We start from the raw sequence: 19,289 nt of genomic DNA on the forward strand, positions 1-19,289 counted from the left end.
TGCCTCGGTTTACCTTGGCCCCCTGAGGCCCATTCGAACTGGTCACAGATGCACATGAGTCTGTGCATGGACAGCGGATCCGAGCAGAAAACGGCGACGTCATCCATGTACAGGGAGGCCTTAACCTGCAGGCCCCCGCTGCCCGGAATGGTCACCCCTCTCAGGCTCGCATCCTTCCTGATGGATTCGGCAAATGGCTCTATGCAGCACACAAAAAGACAGGAGAGAGAGGGCAGCCCTGCCTGACTCCAGATCTGACTGGGAAGCTATCTGATTCCCACCCATTGATTGAGACTGCACTGACGATGTTGGTGTAGAGCAGTCTGATCCAATTGCAGATTCTCCCTCCTAAGCCCATTTTGAAGAGAATATCTTTCATATACATGTGTGATATCCTGTCAAAGGCTTTCTCCTGATCCAGGCTGATCAGGCAGGCACCCAACCCTCTGTCCTGCACGTAGGCGATCGTATCCCTGATGAGTGCGAGACTCTCAGCGATCTTCCTGCCCGGCACAGCACAGGTTTGGTCAGGGTGAATCACCGACCCCAGAGCAGACCTGACCCGGTTAGCGATTATCTTTGACAGGATTTTGTAATCCTCATTCAACAGTGTGATTGGTCTCCAATTTTTGAGTTCCTCCCTCTCCCCCTTCCGTTTGTAGATGAGAGTGATGATGCCTTTCCTCATGGATTCACTCATGGTACCTGCCAGAAGCATACTGACATACACCTCCAGCAGGTCCTGGCCAATCAAGTCCCACGGAGCAGAATAGAGCTCGACCAGTAAGTCGTCGCTTCCGGGAATTTTATTCTTTTCGAAGGACTCGTGGGCCTTGGTCAGCTTGTCCAGAGATAACGGCTGGTCCAGCCTCTCTCGTGTTCTGTCGTCTAAGACCTCCGTGATAGAGGACAGGAACGACTGGGAGGCCGTGCTGACGGTCAGCTTCGCGTCATACAGACTGGCATAGAAGGATTTACAGATCCTCGTGATGTCAGCCTGAGATGACGTTATCGAGCCGTCTTCTTCCTTCAGGCTGCTGAGCACAGAGCTCTCTTTGTGCACCTTCTGGAAGAAGAAACGTGAGCATGTCTCGTCCTGCTCCACCGAGCGGACCCTGGACCGGAAGATTATCTTGGAAGCCTCAGAGGCAAAGAGCGAGGCTTGCTGGCCCTTCACCTCCTTGAGGTCCTCCGTGACATCGACCCCCATCGTCTGCAGCAGGAGCAGGTTCTACATACTTTCCTGGGACAGTTTTCCCCGCCTCTCTCTCGCCTCCTGAACACCTTTGAGGATGAAGACACTCTTGATGTTCCCTTTTACTGTTTCCCACCAGTCCGCTGGGGACTCAAAGAGGGGCTTCACGGTTCTCCAACCTGCGTAGTCCCTCTTGAGCTCCTCAATGTTTCCCGGGGTCAACAGCTTGGTGTTCAGCTTCCATGTTCCCTTACCCGCCCGCTGCTCGTCCTGTAGGTGACAATCGGCAGCAGGAGGCAGTGGTCAGAGAAGAACACCAGCTTGACGTCAGTGGATCTGACCGAGAGCATTCTGGACACAAACAGGTAATCTATCCTTGAGCGGATAGACCCGTCTGCCCGTGACCCGTTGTTTCTACGCTGCGCTATGTCTGCAGGGGTACTGAAGACATTGCGCAGCTTGGCATCTTTTACCATGTCCATCAGGGCTCTGGACGTGGCGTCCAGTTTACTGTCCCCCCTCCGCCGCCGGATTGTCCAATGACTGCCCTGTCTCTGGGATAGCAAACCCGCAGCACTCCAGCAAAATATTCTTCACGAGCACTGTCTGATCGACCAGTGTGTGTTCCTCCACCTTCTTCACAGTCACCCTGACTGTGTTGCGAATGCCCTGGCCAGGGCTGTAAGCGGCTGCTGAGGCCATAGCACTGAGGTTGGCTGGTATCTTAATTGGCGTTAGGCTGAAGCCAGCATAAAGATCCACCAAGAGCAGGTCAGCACAACCAAACGATCCTCCAACGTCCAATCACAATCCAGCGATGGTCTCCAGCAGGTGTGACGACTCACAACACGATCCCACTGGTTTCTCCCCCCACCAGCACATGTCCGCAGCATCCAACCTGCAGCTCTCGAGCAGGATCTCTTCCTCTGGACCTCAGGAACTATACATATTCTGAGCCAAAAGGCCGAGAAGCAATCAAACCCGCAGCACTCCAACTCAAACTTTTTTTTAATTTCAAAATATACTTTATTCATAGAAATAAATCTTTGGTACCTGTACAATTTGTCATGTCGTACGTAGATACATACATTGCATGTCTTAACATTACAAAGAACAGATTGAATTAATCGAATTTACAGTTTTCCTATTTACAATTCCCTTTATTAACCATCCAGTCTCTTATTATTTAGCTGTGGCTTCAGCGGATCCCACCTACCAAGTGGGTGCTCTGTTATACGATAGTAAAGGAGCCTTCTTTAACTCCCAGTTTGTGGGGTTACCATTGTCCATTTGACTGTCCTGTCTCTGGGACAGCTGTCTGCATCCCAAGGTGAGCTCGAACTGCTGGACCTTCGCTGGGCTGAGGTAGCTATCCAGCTCCTCACTGGGGTCATTTACCCGCTCTGGTGTCATTGAGCCAAGGCAAGGGTCCGCACCGTCCAGTTCTGTGTCTGATAATGGGACTGTCAGAGGATCACAGCTTTCAGTTACCGGTAATTGTGGGGCAGTGGGTGCCCCCTGGTTCTCACTGGGTGAAGGGTGGACTTCGGGGAGTCCCTTGTTTCCTGGTTGGGAGGAAATGCTCTCCTCTTTATCTACGGCGCTCTATCTCTTCTTCTGGTGGTGATGACCTTCTTTGCACCCGTCTCCCCCTTCCGAAGAGCTGGCCTTCTCTCCCTCGTGCAGTTGTCTTTTCCCCCTTTGCTGGGAGACTTTGGGGGCCTGGCAGGATTTTCTCTTCCTGTTTTTAACCAGTATCCACTCCTCTGCCTTCTCGATTACCTCCTCCTCCATTGCTTCCATCTTCTCAGCTAGAGCTAGGATCAGCTGCTGTGTCTCTCTGCTGGCTGCTGCCTCCTCCACTCCAGCCTGTTCTTCTTTCTGGGTGCCACCAGACTCCGTTTCCCTGCTGTCTGGGTGGACCTTGCTGGTCTTTGGGGGTCCACGGCTGACATTGCCACCTCCAGCCATCTGTGCGTAAGTGGGGGCCCCCCCCTGTCTTGGTCAGGTCTTGTACATGTGGCCCACCTCTCTGCATAGGTTGCAGCTCTTTGCTTCCTGACAGTCCTTAGTCAGGTGACCCTCCTGTTTGCAATTCCTGTAGATGGTCACCTTGCAATCCACAATCACACGTCCCGCCTTCCCGCAGGTTCGGCACACTTTCGGCTCTGCTCCCTCCAATTGTGAAGCTCGAGGGTGGGTGGAGAATGATCCCATTATCATCGACCCTCAGAGTTACCCTGACCTGCCGCTTACTGGTCCAGATCCCAAAGGGGTCAATCATATCGGTGGCTTCTCCCTCAACTTGGACATACCTTCCCAGGAAGGTCAGGACATCAGCAGCTGGAACATAGGGGTTGTACATATGAATTGTAACAACCCGGCTCCTCTGTGCAGGAAGCACACACAATGGGATCGCTGACAAGATGGAGAATAGCGGCTCCCCTTCCTTCTCCTTGAAGACCTTCAGGAGCTGCTCGCAATGCTTCACACTTCTGAAGGTCACATCAAAGTAGCCTGCCCCAGGGAAATCCTGCAGGCAGTATACATCCTTTTTTTTATTTCAAAAATATACTTTGTTCATAAAATAATTTGATGGTCTGTACAGTTGGTCATGCCATACATATTTAAACATTTACATACACAGATCAGAATTTGTCATTTTTTATACAGGTCTGTACACTTTTCAATCATATGCCCATATAATTAGCTGAGGCATCAGCAGAGCCCAAACTCATCCACTGCAACAAACCCACAGCATCCCAACAGCACTTTCTTAATAAACAGGATGCAATCGACTGGTGTATGACCCTCTACCTTCTTCACTGTCACCCTGGCTGTGTTTCGAACCCCCTGTCCAGGGCTGCGGGCAGCTGTTGAGGCCATAGCTCTTGAGGTTGGCTGGTCCCTGAATTGGCATTAGGCTGAAGCCAGCATGAAGATCCACCAAGAGCAGGTCAGCACAACCAAACGATCCTCTGACGTCCAATCACGATCCAGCGATGACCTCCACTAACTCTGATAACTCGCAACTCGACACCTATCCGATTAAGAAGATCAGGTGCCTGCAGGCAGTACACATCCACTGCAGTGAACCCACAACATCCCAACAGCACTTACTCCTGATATTATTTCTTCAAAATAAAACTTGAGGTTTGCTCTGCTGCATCATCCTCATGGAGAAAGTGAGGACTGCAGATGCTGGAGATCAGAGCTGAAAATGTGTTGCTGGAAAAGCGCAGCAGGTCAGGCAGCATCCAAGGAACAGGAGATTCAACGTTTCGGGCATAAGCCTGAAAGAAGGGCTTATGCCCGAAACGTTGAATCTCCTGTTCCTTGGATGCTGCCTGACCTGCTGCGCTTTTCCAGCAACACATTTTCTGCACCATCCTCATGCCCATGGACCACTGACTGCTCTCCTTTAAAGTAAGCCTGGGATACCAGGTGTACATAAAGAAGCAAATGCAATTTGGGAGGAAATAGACATTTTCACACAGCTAATAGCTAGAGTCTATTGTGCACTCTAAAGAGCAACGTGGAGGCAGGTTCACTTCAGGCATTCAAGAGACTTTGGATGATTATTTAAATAAAAACAAAGTGCCGTGTTATGGAGACAAGACTGGAAAATAGCACAAATCAAAATGGTCAGACAGCCCCTGTTACATAATGGGCTGAATGGCCTCTTTCTACACTATCACAATTTAGTGATAATGGGATTATCACAAACTCAGGGAATGGCCCTACTCTGAGAGTGAACCCAGGATCTGCATCTTTGATTTCTCCCTTCATGGTGCCCAGGAGAAGGCTTAGAGACAGGCTGTAATGTTCAAGTCCACTGTTCATTGTTAAGTAGGGACACATGGAATTGAGTTTGAGTATAATTAGTTCTTGCACACAGCAAGGAAATGTATAAGAAATTGATCTAATTTTGGTGCTGATGCCCAAGGGCCAATTGTTAATCAGATATGAAGTGACCGTATACAATTTAAAAATATTTATATACCATCGGTGCAATCCTGATGATAAGTTGACTCAAAAACAGGGAGGATGGAAGAAGAAGAAAGACTCCATTTCTACTGCAGATTGTCTGTTTCTGGGTTTATAACTAACTTATGGCAATATGCAAGAATATCTAAATTGCAATTTTCTGGATCACACTGGAGATGGAGATTAGTTAAGAAATAGGGGGAAGAAAAGAAGAATTCACAAATTCAGGTTGTTCCAAATTGTTTTCCAGCCAATTATGTACTCTTGATAGTCACCATTGTAGTGCAGCAAATGCCAATTTACACATGGCAAGTTCCCATAAATAACAGTGTGATAACAGCCAGATAATCTGTTTTGTGATGTTGATTGATGATAAAGATTGGCCGAGACACCAGACCTAATTCCCTCACTCTTAGAATCATCGATTCTGGAATCCCCACACTGCAGAAAGAGGTCATTCGGCCCATTGAACCTGCACCGACCCTTCGAACAGCCCAAAACCAGACATTTGCCCTACCCCTGTAACCTGCATTTACCATGCCTAATCCACATAACCTGCACACCTTTGGAATCTTCTTTGATGTAATGTCACCAAATCTTTCACATCAATTTGAGAATATGCATGAGCCTCAGTTTAATATTGTATCCTAAAGATCACATGAGCAACATTGCAGCCCTCCCTCAGAGTAGCACAGGAGTGTAAGATTTGAGTTTTATACTCAAGTCCCTGGCACGTGACTTGAACACAGAGTCTTCTAACTCAGAGGTGAATGTGCTAGGAGCTGAATTGTAGTGGATAGAGAGACTCCACTGCCTCTAATCACATTGAGATTAGAGGAAGCTTAAAGTAAAGACTGGTCCATTTGAAAGCATTAAAATCCCTTAACAGCATCAAAAAAAAAATTTACAAGTCAGATAAACACAAATACTTCAAAAGTTTAAGTGCCAAATCCAGCTGAGATTGGAGGCCTGCATTCACATTTACGATGATTCCTTTTTGAATTGAAGATTTTGACAAGTTAAAAAAAACACATGTAGAAACATAGGAAAATATACACAACTGAACGGATTAAACCTGAATTGCCAAATTCTGACTTCTATCTTGAATGCCATTGTGTAACAAAAATGTTCATACCAAATTTATATCATTAGCAGAATAAAGGGATGACAGAATAATCATAACACAAATGATTTGGATGCGAGCATAAAAGGTACAGTTAGTAAGTTTGCAGATGACACCAAAATTGGAGGTGTAGTGGACAGCGAAGAGGGTTACCTCAGATTACAATAGGATCTGGACCAGATGGGCCAATGGGCTGAGAAGTGGCAGATGGAGTTTAATTCAGATAAATGCGAGGTACTGCATTTTGGGAAAGCAAATCTTAGCAGGACTTATAAACTTAATGGTAAGGTCCGAGGGATTGTTGCTGAACAAAGATACCTTGGAGTGCAGGTTCATAGCTCCTTGAAAGTGGATCACAGGTAGATTGGATAGTGAAGAAGGCGTTTTATGCTTTCCTTTATTGGTCAGAGTATTGAGTACAGGAGTTAGAAGGTCATGTTGCATGTATAGGACATTGGTTAGTGGTGCTGGAAGAGCACAGCAGTTCAGGCAGCATCCGAGGAGCAGTACTCCTCGGATGCTGCCTGAACTGCTGTGCTCTTCCAGCACCACTAATCCAGAATCTGGTTTCCAGCATCTGCAGTCATTGTTTTTACCCAGTTAGGCCACTGTTGGAAAATTGCGTGCAATTCTGGTCTCCTTCTTATTGGAAAGTTGTTGTGAAACTTGAAAGGGTCCAGAAAAGATTTACAAGGATGTTGCCAGGGTTGGAAGATTTGAGCTAGAGGGAGAGGCTGAACAGGCTGGGGCTGTTTTCCCTGGAGTGTCAGAGGCTGAGGGGTGACCTTATAGAGGTTTACAACATTATGAGGGGCATGGATAGGTTAAATAAGTCTTTTCCCTGGAGTGGGGGAATCCAGAACTAGATGGCATGGGTTTAGGGTGAGAGGGGAAAGATATAAAAGATACCTAATGAGCAACCTTTTCACACAGAGGGTGGTACGGGTATGGAATTAGCTGAGAAAGTGATGGAGGCTGGTACAATTGCAACATTTAAGAGGCATTTGGATGGGTACATGAATAGGAAGGTTTGGAGGGATATGGTGCAGGTGCTGGCAGGTGGGACTAGATTGGGTTGGGATATCTGGTCGGCATGGACAGGTTGGACCGAAGGGTCTGTTGCCATGCTGTACATCTCTATGACTCTAAGCTAGGAAAATTTCATTTCATATAATTAGTCTAGGATAAAATGCAAAATCAGCAGTAGTGACCATGGTCAGATTCATTAATACCCTTAAGTGGAGGAAATATTTCCTTCTTACCCGGTCTGGCCTACACAGAACTGCAGACCTATAGCAATGTGAGTCATCTTCACTGCCTCTGAAATAGCTCCACAAATTGTTACAGAAGAATTAAGGGCGGCACGGTGGCACAGTGGTTAGCACTGCTGCCTCACAGCGCCAGGGACCTGGGTTCAATTCCCGCCTCAGGCGACTGACTGTGTGGAGTTTGCACGTTCTCCCCGTGTCTGGGTGGGTTTCCTCCGGGTGCTCCGGTTTCCTCCCACAGTCCAAAGATGTGCGGGTCAGGTGAATTGGCCATGCTAAATTGCCCGTAGTGTTAGGTAAGGGGTATATATAGGGGTATGGGTGGGTTGCGCTTCGGCGGGTCGGTGTGGGCTTGTTGGGCCGAAGGGCCTGTTTCCACACTGTAAGTAATCTAATCTAATCAAATAAGAATAAAGCCGAGGGAGAATTGCTGTGTTGGAAATGTCATCTCATGGATAAGGCGTTAAACTGATAAACTTTCTGCCCTCTCTGGTGAATGTGGAAGTATTTAGAAGAGGAACATGTTTTCCCCAGCATCATGGAAACTATATATTTGCCAACCAAACTTGCTCTGTCTTCAGTGGGATCTTACTGTTCAAGAAATATTTTGTACATCTCCTACATTTTAATAATGCTGACACCTCAAGACTTTGTATTAGCTGAAACTGCTTTGGAATATCCCATCATTTAGAAAGACATGTCTCAGTGCATATTCTTTTTTTCTGACTACTTTGACGCTCAGTGCTTAGATTAAAATTTGCACTTGATCTCAGTGTTTTAAGTCCCTTTCTGGCTTTTGTCTGTCCCATCTCTTTAACCTCCTATTACCTGACAATCCCACAATCAGTTGATGAATATGTGGAACTGTAGCAGATGTAGAACTATTGACCCCAGGAACCTGTTCTGCTATTCGATAAGTTCACAGCTGATCTGTTTTGTGTTTCAAATTCTGCATTCCCATCTACCCTTGAAAATCTTTCATTCCCCTGCCTAACAGAAATGTATCTACCTGTCTTAAAAATATTCAGTGACACAACTTCCAGTGCCCTCTGAGACAGAGTCTAAAGTTGGACAACCCACTGACACAAAAAAATTCCTAATTTCTGGGTAGCCCCTGATTTTAAATACTGCCCCTCTAATTCTAGTCTCATTCAAAAGGAAAAGCATTCTTTCTACAGTCACCTTATCGAGACCATTCAGGAATATATCAGCTTCCATCAGGTTACTCTTCATTGTTGTAAACTCCAGGGATAAAAAGTGAGGTCTGCAGATGCTGGAGATCAGAGCTGAAAATGTGTTGCTGGTTAAAGCGCAGCAGATCAGGCAGCATCCAAGTAACAGGAAATTCGACGTTTCGGGCTTGTGTCCGAAACGTCGAATTTCCTGTTCCTTGGATGCTGCCTGACCTGCTGCGCTTTAACCAGCAACGCATTTTCAGCTGTAAACTCCAGGGAAGAAACTTCCAGACTGTCGTAAGACAACCCACTCATAGCAGGTATCAATCTAGTTAACTCCTCTGAATTGCCATCAGTGCAGTTACATCTCTCCTTAAATAAGGAGACTAAAACTGTACACAGTATTCAAGATTTGGTCTCACCAATGCCCTCACCATCTTTCTTTGCTCTTGACTTTAACCTCTTGTGCAATCCCCTCAACATCATTCCACCAATGTCAACTGTTCTTTCGATCATCTATGTCCACTCTCCAGAATTGCTCTTGAAGTCCATCTTTCTCTCTCATTTTTGTTCCTTATTTTCTTCAAAACCCACAAGCTCTGGCCAATTGTTTGGTAATTGTTACTGTGATGTAAAATGTATGATTTCTGTGTATATTATATCATTTATTTTAGAGTTTTGATTGGAGCTAGTGGCATGTAGGTTTTGATCTATGTCTGAAGAGGTTTAATGATTAACTGATAGGTATTTCAATAGAAATAGGTGATTTCTTGAAATAAAAAAGACAGCGAGAAAGGGAGTTTCTGGTGTGTCATGGGGTTTTATTTTCATCGTGAGATATTTTACCAACAAACAAAGTGAAGAGTTTTGAATTAGGTTTTCACTTTGCAACATCAGAGATTTATATTTTTTTCACTGGATTAGGGGGAATACCCACAACTTGGAAAATGTGTTTGGGCCTCAGTTTGGCAGGTTTGCAGAACTCATGGCTGAAGTTAAGTGCATAAAACAATTGCTCTGAGAAGGGTTGCTAGGTTATAACTGGTACCAAATAGGTTATCTCAGTGTAAGGAGTTTATCTAAAACATTCAGCACCAGAAGTATTCAGTTAAAACCCTGAAGAAATTATGTGAAGCTGAGAAATTCTAATACATAAAATTGAGTAAGAGGCAATCAGATTACTGAGATCAAGACTTGAAGCCACAGTTAAATATGTGGTAGAGAACAGAATTCTCTATGGTATTGAGTACAATAACAGAGAACTATAATGGGATTAATGTGATTAGATTTGACTGTGTTTTAGAAAATCTTTCAACGTGTGTTACATGTAAATGTATGCTGTAATCCATTTTATCTTCATTTCTTTTGTGTAATAAACTGTTTTATTGTGAATACTAAATCATCAGCATTGCATATTTATGTTTCAGGAAGAGGCCACTCATTAAACCAAAAGCAAAAAAAAAACAAAATATGATCTGTTAAACCGTTCAATTCAACATTAATTTATTTGCAACAACAATGGCTTAGCATCATATAGCAGCATTAACTTAGAAAAATGGTTCATTTCACTGCCCAGTTTTCAGTCTGGAATTTAACTTGTCCAATAATAACATCAGGTAGGATCATAACACTACCCCCTTTTAACTTTGAGTGTTTCTTTATTTAACAGGGAAGTGAAATGAACCATTTTTCTAAGTTAAAGCTGCAATGTGAAGCTAAGCCATTCTTGTTGTAAGTGACCTAACGCAGAATCAAACTGTATAACTGAATAAGGATGTAAAGTGCATCACAACTGAGATTCAGTTCATTGTTTAACAAAAAACAACACATAGATACTGAATGGTTACTGATATTAATTTCTTGTGTATTTAGCCCTCAACTTCAACCATTTCCAAATTATAATTTTGGGAAGAATTTCAGAAGCTTCATCCTTGACTGACCTTGAGTTATCCATTTTCATTTTACTACTCAATGATATATAGCATGATTTCAAAATCTAAATCAAAAAGCCTGATGTCACAGATACAATTTATTATGCCCAGTTAACCAGCAGCAATTTGCTATTGGTTCTGAATGAATAAAGTAAATTACTCCTTACTGATGAGAGGACAACTTAATTTGTCTTCACCAGAATGAAGATAATACTCCAACATAATACAAACAACTTTGGTGTTCAGTTGTTAGAATTACAACAAATGTTTTCCACACTATTTGCATATCTTGCTAAAGATTTTCCAAAATATTCATGTAAAAGAAACATAGAAGCATAATGCTAATGCTACATCCTCTCCATCCTGCTAGTTCCATTCCCACTCCCACCCAGCAGACCCCCTCACCCCACCCCATGACCACCACCACCATTTGATCTATTCCCAAGCTTCTTGCTAGTTATAATGAATGTGGTGAATTTTATCAGTCACTGATTTTTGAATATATTACAGTCTGTCTGCACATCTGGAGCCAGCTTTGAACATTCAGAGAATATTTTCCTGACGAATTCACTGTTATCTGGCTAGTGTTAATGGAACATCCTGTGTTGCAAATAATCATTTAATTTAATTAGTTTTGGTGTCCTGCTTTGGGGACAGAAAATTTACTCCATTTGGTCCATCTAAAATCACCACACAGCAAAGCCTGCTGAAGGTGTTTTGGCAGAGATAGACGGAAACTACTTATGAACAATGGGAACTTAGACAAGGTACATCAGGACGGCAAATTCCATGGTCGTGGAGTTAATGTCTTCAGCACAGGTAGTGGGAGAAAAGTAGGTCAGAAAATGGACCTCAAATCTATTATTTAAAAGTGCATTGCCAAATTTTATGCACAGCAGATGGACTGTACATTCAGTAATATCATTTTAAGAACGCAGAACGCTTCAACAGTTTTATTGATTGTGCCTTGCTCAGCTGATGTAATCCTATGTCATACAAATTTGAATTGCGACAGACTGTCTGCAATAAAAGTAAGAAATGTTACTGTAACATTTGTCCATTAAAAAGACCATAGAATCATTGAAATTTACAGACTGGAGAGAGGTCATTTGCCCCTTCAAATCTGCACCAGCTGAGAAATAGCCATCAAACCTAATCCAACTTCAAGTGTGCATCTAACTATTTTTGCGTGTGTTGAAAACATTTCCATCTCAACAACACTTTCATTAATGGGTCCCAGAGTCCCACCATCCTTCTGGTGAAAACATTTCCTCAAACTCCCTCTGAATTTCTTATCTTTTATCTTAAATCCTGGAAAGCAAATTTCAACCAAGAGGAACAAGACCCTCCTCTATACCCTTAATAAGTTTGTATACTTACATTAGATTTGGACTCAGCCTCCAAAGAAAATGACCCTAGCCTATTTTCTCCAATCTGCCAACAACCTCATGGACATTTCTTTGTACCCTCTTCAGTGCAGTCATGTTTTTGCTGTTGTATAATAAAGAGAACTGAATGCAGCATACTAGCTGTTGCCTAACCAGTGTTTTATATGGTTCAGCTCTAATAATCTGTGTCTCAGCTATGAGAGGAGAACTTATGATCTTTTATCCCAGTTTCTTCAGCTAACGATTAGAAAAGAACGTTGGTCTCAAAACAATGACAGCAATCAGCACTAAATAAAATGGGTGATACCAGTTGGCAATCAGCTTTGGTTGGATAAAATTACAGTGACATCAGACAATGTTTGAACCAGTTATTGACTTCTGGACCGAAGAAAATTAGTGTCTCCAAATGAATAGCTTCCAGTAGTATTAATATCATAGTATGATGGTTACTTTAATCTGAGGATGATTGCAATAACAATTTCTAAAACTTGAAGTTTCAGTTGAAATGAGTGATTATATAAAATTGCAGTCACAAAAAAATTGTTAGATCAGATAAAACTTTGCAGTCCATCTAGCTAGTCTCAAAATCATGTTCATGAAATAATAATTGCAGAGGAATTATCCCACTCTATCCTTGGAATGAAATGATGTCTTTCTCCATTTCATTTGGGATTTCATCCTAAGAGAGATTTTTTTTCATGATTGATCTAAAGTCAATATTCAATGATTTCCCATTTATTAATCTGTTCACGTCTGTGTCAGTATCACAAAGCAAAGATTATATTATCATACACATAATTAACTCTGATTTTGGTGTAGCATCATGCAATGAGTACAAGAATATGTGCTGTATAAACTGGCAGTCCTATAACAACTCTTCACTCCAACAATATTGTAGTTAAAATTCAATTCAGGGTTCAGCTGATGTAAATATATTCATTGCCTGTAAAACAGCTACAATGAAGTTGTGAAGATATCATAACTGCCATGTTGCAATGTATTTTACTCTCAAATTAGAAATTGGAGTTTAGTAAATTTTTACCTATGAATTCTTCCTGCTTTAATATCGAAAAACACATTGAATATTTTGTTTTAAATTGAGTCGAAGTTACAAAAGATAGAAAGGATTGAACAGCATTATTCATTGATATTGTATCAATGTATATGACATTTTCATTGAAAGTCTTACCTTAACAGCTTCTCCATGGGTGACTTTATCAAACACCTTGTCATTCACTCGCAAGATCTGATCTCCTACTCGAAGCCCTTCTTTTTCAGCTAATGAGTTTTGTTCAACAAGTGACACATAGATGCCGACCCCATGCTCAGCTCCTCCTCGGATGCTGAAACCCAAACCTTCATTTGTTTTGTTTCTTTTCAGTGCCACCTGCCTGATCTCGCCATAATTTTCTTTCATTACCAAGCTTGGATAGAAAGGAGCTGTCCGTTGATCGGTGCTGAAATTTACTTGCACTTGTCTGGAAACTTGGGAGTCTAATTGCTAAGGGAAAAAGAAACAAAAACAAATATTTTAACAGGCAATCCAATAGAAATAGCAGTTATATGTAAATAACCGACAAAAAAAATCAATGAAGCACATGCAGAAAATACACTGTGTTACATAATATATTCCCAAATACAATTGTTGAAAGAGCTAATCATTATTGATGATCATTAAATTTTAAGTTTGAATGCAATACAATTAATTAGATTTAAACATGAGTAACAAACAATTATTTTAAATATTCCTTCAGATTTGCACTGTGTGGAATTTCATTGAATAGAACTATTGACAAATTGATATATTTCTGTTACTCCAGTGTGAAGTGCTTTACAAAGAGAACACATATACATTGGACTTTACACTGGATCTGGATCTTTCTCTCTCTTGCTAATGAATAGTAGAACATGCTTGAGATGGAGACAACTGTCCCACTTGGTTCTTTGAGAAATTGATTGCAAATATAATTTTAAAATTATTTCAAAAATTATTGAAAGGCTAAAACCACAGCATCATGCCTGTTTACAATTAGGGCTTCTCTTAAAATAATATGTATATATAATTTTTGAAATAATTTTAAAATTATATTTACAATCAATTTCTCAAAGACTCAAATGGGACAGTTGTCTCAATCTCACATATGTTCCACTACCCCCTTCTAGCTATATTCATCTTCATTGACTTCATCCATTCTCCATTACAGAAATTTTCAGTAAGTCAATAATCTCTATCTTTAGCTGCCCACCTTTACTCAGTAATGGGATTCAGATGGTTGTGGGTTCAAATCCTCTCTCCAGAGATTTGAACATGTATCAATTTAAAGGCAACATACTGTAGATGTGGAAGTTGAAAATAAAAATAAGAAAGTGCTAAAGAAACTCAGCAGGTCTGGTAGCATTTTTGGCAAGAGAAAGTGTCAACATTTTGAGCTCAACAACTCCCCAGTTCGAAAAAGGAGTCATTAGACTCATAGCTTCAACTCTGCTTTTCTCTCCAAACATGTTGCAAGATCTGCTGAGTTTTTCTTGTATTTTGTTTCGATTTGAACATATAATCATGCTTAACACTTCAAAAAAGTACTGAAGGGATGCTGCATTGTCAAAGATGCCATTGTCAGGTGAGATGTGAAACTGATGTCTCATTTGGCCTCTCAGATGGATGTATAAGAATCTGTATAAGTAAACCAATAAGTGCCATGAAATTATTCATGTATCCTTGCCAACCTATAGTCTATCACTGACACACTAAAAGAGATCACCTGGCTATGATTTCAATCTCATGCATAAGATGCCTGTTGTGTTTCTCTATACAGTTTTGCATTTTTTAAACTGTTCACTCATGGGATGTGGGCATGGCTTGGCTGGCCAGCATTTATTGCCCATCCCTTATTGCCCTTGAGAAGGTGGTGGTGAACTTCAACGACTGCAGTCCATCTCCTGTTGGCTGACCCACAATACCATTGGGGAAGGAATTCCAGGATTTTGGTGAAGGATTATGATCCATGACAACACTTCAAACATATATCAATGGCTGTAAACTGCTAGTTTTGGACATCAGAAGGACACATAAAAGTGTAAAATGCAACATTTTTGGGACAATGAAGAAAGAAGGGGAAGGTTCATGTTTTAATGTATCTTCCTTTGAGAACTTGTGGATTTGGTTTTAAATAGCTGATTACTTTTCAGTAAGCTTTTATTTTACAATTAACAAGATTAGTTATTGAACAATTCATATCATTATCATTGGAGCAGATTTATTTCTCACAAATCTCATGGAAAAAATATTCTGGTTCTTTAATTTTTAGCTGCAATTTTTACACTTGTAATTGAGAATAAGTCAGTAATTGGCACCTATAGTAATGATTTGCACTCTAAGCCCTTAGACCACTGTTAAATTGCTGAAACTCATTTCATTTGAAATTGTTTGTTACCAGTACAAAGGAGAGCTTTTTAATTCCAAACTTTGGAGCTGGATTAAAGACCAATGTCTGTTAGTCAAAGACCAATAGGCAAGGATAGCCAAGATCAATACATCGAAAAATAAGTTAACTCATATGTGCAATACCTTCCCCTGCAACCGCTGAAAGTGTAGCCCCTGCCCATTTACCTCCTCCCTCCTCAGATTCCAAGGGCCTAAACACACCTTTCAGGTCAAACAGGACTTTACTTGCACTTCACATAATCTAATCTACTGCATTCGCTGCTCACAATGTGGTCTCCTCCACACTGGGGAAACACAGCGTAGATTGAGGGACTGCTTCACAGGATATCTACATCCTGCCCGCGGAAATGACTCTGAGTTTCCGATTGCCTGCCACTTTAACATGCCACCCTGTTCCCTGGCCAAAAACTCTGTCTCAGACTTGCTGCAGAGTTCCAGCAAAGCTCATCGTATGCTGGAAGAACAACACCTCATTTTGCCTTGGGACCCTGCAGACCTCCGGACTCAATGTCAAGTTCAACAATTTTAGGGCCTGAACTCTCCTATGTCCTAGCCCCCCACGTCACACATCAGGCCTTGATATCACATAGTCTGTCATTATACACTACCTACTGTTTGCCACTAACAGTCCGATTAACAGCTGTTCACTCTCCTGGCCAGATGTTATCCACTCCTCTGCCCAATTGCTCTTCCCTCTCTTTGGGCTCTATCCCCGCCTATCATTTACTCCTTACACGCCCCCACCCACCCTATCTTCTGCATAAAAACCAACATTTTCCTAGCTACCATTAATCCTGAGGAAGGGTCACCTGACCCGAAACCTTAACTCTGACTTCTCTGCAGAAGTGTTGCCAGACCTGCTGAGCTTTTCCAGCAACTTCTGTTTTGGTTTCTGATTTACACCATCTGGACTTCTCAGCATGCCACCTAAGCCCAGCTCTCTTGCTGATTCCAGCCTTCCCTTGTTTATTGTAAACAGATTCCAGTCAAATCGTCTCCTGCCTTGTGGGGCTGGGAGCAGAGAGAATGTGCAGACTTGTAAAAGCAATTTGGTGTCTGGACCAATCCTAGTATTGTTTCCCCCTTCAGCTGTAGTATGCTCCTGAACGATACCTCACATAGAGACTGAGGCGGAAGACTGTAACATACACAGCACTTCATAAGGATGGGAACTGGAGTTACAAAAAAGAATCTCAATCCAGTGTGTGGAAATAGTTCTTCCGAGCCTGCTATTTCTCCATGAAGTTGACTGAATATTTAGGCCACAATAGCATGTGTTAGCCGTAGTGTTAGGTGCATGGGTAAATGTAGGGGGAATGGGTCTGGGTGGGTTGCCCTTCGGAGGGTTGGTGTGGACTTGTTGGGCCGAAGGGCCTGTTTCCACGCTGTAGGGAATCTAATCTAACCATAACAATCAAAGCAGCCTCAAACGTATCCCCCGAATTTATTACAAATAGCTAACACATGCAATTGCGTACCAGCCATTCTGGCCTCTGTTTCTGAAACTACAGTAACGGGTAAAAGCCAATACTTAGTACACTCTAGCTGTGCTATATTGGCTAGAGTGTATGCTCACTAACTGAGGCAGGGAGCTGCTATTTGATGGTATAAGGTGTTTTGGTTCCAAGTGATTTCTTTAATTGCTGTGTTTCCGGTAGTTAGAGTGGGCGCAGTTTCCAACCCGCGCCCAGCTGCAAGCTACAAACATCCCTGTGAGTTGGTATGATTTTGTAGTCTGCGATCAGAATATAGGTTACAAGTTTACTCGTCACGTTTGAATTCTAACAGGAGCCAAGCCAAACCTCAGGGATTCCACTCTTACACATTGTGAAAAGGACGGAAATAAACAGCAGACGGATCTCTCAACAGTTCAATCCAGTAGCCAGCTGCCCTCCCTATTCCAGGCATTTTAAACCCGAAGTGAAACTTCCCTCGACACAGTGTTGATAATTTCTCACTGTTGGATTTTCCCGGATGTCCCAGCCATTTGCTCGCTTGCTCTGATCTCCTACTCTCCCCGAACCCGGGAGAAAGCGGACTGTGCTCGATTTAATTTCTGTTTTTGTGTGGGACAGTCGGGCTGTGAAAAAGACACGGTTCATCCCGGCAAATGCTCCGGGAATATTTATGGTTCCCAAGGGTCTTCCTTTTTGTTTGTTTTTGTAAGAAGCTGCAACAAACCTCATGTTCGACGACTAATCTTAAATCTTGGGCTCGGGGGGTTAAAATATATTTATACCAAGTGCCTATGTTAACGAACATGTGCTGGTCAGCTCTCAAGACCCAGTGGCCACACAACTGTGCGCCCTGCTTGCTTTCCAGCCGCACTGGTGATGAATTGTTGATTCATTTTCCCCCATCAGCGTGGCTCCTCTTGCTGTCTAACTTGAGGTTCCCCAAATTCAGCAGGATGTTATCATTTTGCCGCAGCTCTGTCTAGTGTCAACACCTGGGACCTTCACTGCTGGAATGTGTCACCCGAGATCGTTCTCTCCCTGCCGGAATAACGCTGATGGGAGTGTGAGTGAGAGGCATTCGCATTAATAACATGTGCTGTGCGTGGGGAGAGGGGGACAGTGAATTCAGCCGGGGTTAGAACCCTGGACAGCAATAAGGCGCGCAGTAAAAGTCGGCTCAGAGCTCTGCACTGAGGGAGAGGTACAGTGCGAGGGACAGAACTGAACTGAACAATGTTAACAGCTAAACAAAAACAAAACAACTGAGATGCACCCTTCTGTTTTACTCTAAAATATTCAACGCGGTATTTAATTCCATTCACTTACTTATTAATTAGTGCACTTAAAGCGAGTATAAATATTGGTCGGTGAGAGCAGCTCACTGGAATTTGCAATGAACTGTGTGTGTGGAGAAAGGAAAGAGTTCAATGCCTTTCTGAGGGGGCTGTCTAACCCCGCATTCAGGTTGAGCCGGTGAAAGACTTACATGGAGGTGGCTGGCAGTGGCGGAGCGGGCTTGGCCGCTGTCAGTGGCCGGGGTGAGCAGCTCTGTTTTCAGGTATAGTCCCTCCGAGGTGTACTGGTCAAACAGCAGCTGGTCAGACCGGGGGATGACCAGCCGCAGCATGGGCAGCAGCTGCCGCTTCTCCGGGCTGTTCAAGATCACTTTCAGAGTCTGCACCAGGTCAAAGACGTTGCGCTTGGAGTGGTAGACGTTCAGGCAGTGGATGAACTGCTCCCTCTCGTAGTCGCTCAGTAAAACGTTCAGAGCGTTGTGCAGCTTCCTCACGTTGGACGAGAGCGAGCGGCCGCCCGAGCCGCTGGCCGACACCATGGAGTTAGCCGAGGAGTTCAGGGACAGCCGCTCGAAGTCGGTGGACATGGTGTGCGGTGGGACCGCCGCAGGAGCGAAGGGCCGAGTGTCCTCCCTCGCTCCGTCCGTCCTTGCCCCAACCGAGAGGTGGCGAGCCGGCTCAGGAGGCAGACAGCACTGGGCACGGAGAGAGAGAGAGAGAGATTGGGACGGCCAGTGGGGTTGGGGGTGGGTGGGGGGTGGGGGTGGGTGGTCTGTCGGTCAGCAGAGCCCCGGCCGCCTCGCCATCCCGCCAAAGGGGAGCCGAGCCCCCGCGGCCAGGCTCCGGGGGCTGCCCGAGTGTGGCATCGATCGGGGCGGGGGGGTGGAGGGGTGTGGGGGTGCCTTTGTCTCTGTGTCCCCGGGAGGGGGTCTGTGTGTCCCCGGGAGGGGTCTCTGTGTCCCCGGGAGGGGGTCTGTGTGTCCCCGGGAGGGGTCTCTGTGTCCCCGGGAGGGGGTCTGTGTGTCTCC

The 19,289-nt window shown here is 43.7% G+C and overlaps 1 protein-coding gene across 1 annotated transcript in view; it reads right to left on the bottom strand.

The window, feature by feature from the left end:
- The window catches only part of whrna (whirlin a), a 214,773-nt gene extending 195,925 nt beyond the window's left edge, over positions 1-18,848 (bottom strand). The window contains exons 1-3 of the mRNA XM_060841026.1: positions 18,396-18,848; positions 16,832-16,854; positions 13,257-13,530 (exon numbers count right to left, since the gene is read on the bottom strand). Coding sequence (XP_060697009.1) covers positions 13,257-13,530; positions 16,832-16,854; positions 18,396-18,848 — 750 coding nt within the window. The remainder of the gene's footprint in view (positions 1-13,256; positions 13,531-16,831; positions 16,855-18,395) is intronic.
- Positions 18,849-19,289: the final 441 nt, after the last annotated feature.

Source organism: Hemiscyllium ocellatum, chromosome 21 (genome assembly GCF_020745735.1).
Source record: "Hemiscyllium ocellatum isolate sHemOce1 chromosome 21, sHemOce1.pat.X.cur, whole genome shotgun sequence".
NCBI classification, from domain to species: Eukaryota; Metazoa; Chordata; class Chondrichthyes; order Orectolobiformes; family Hemiscylliidae; genus Hemiscyllium; species Hemiscyllium ocellatum.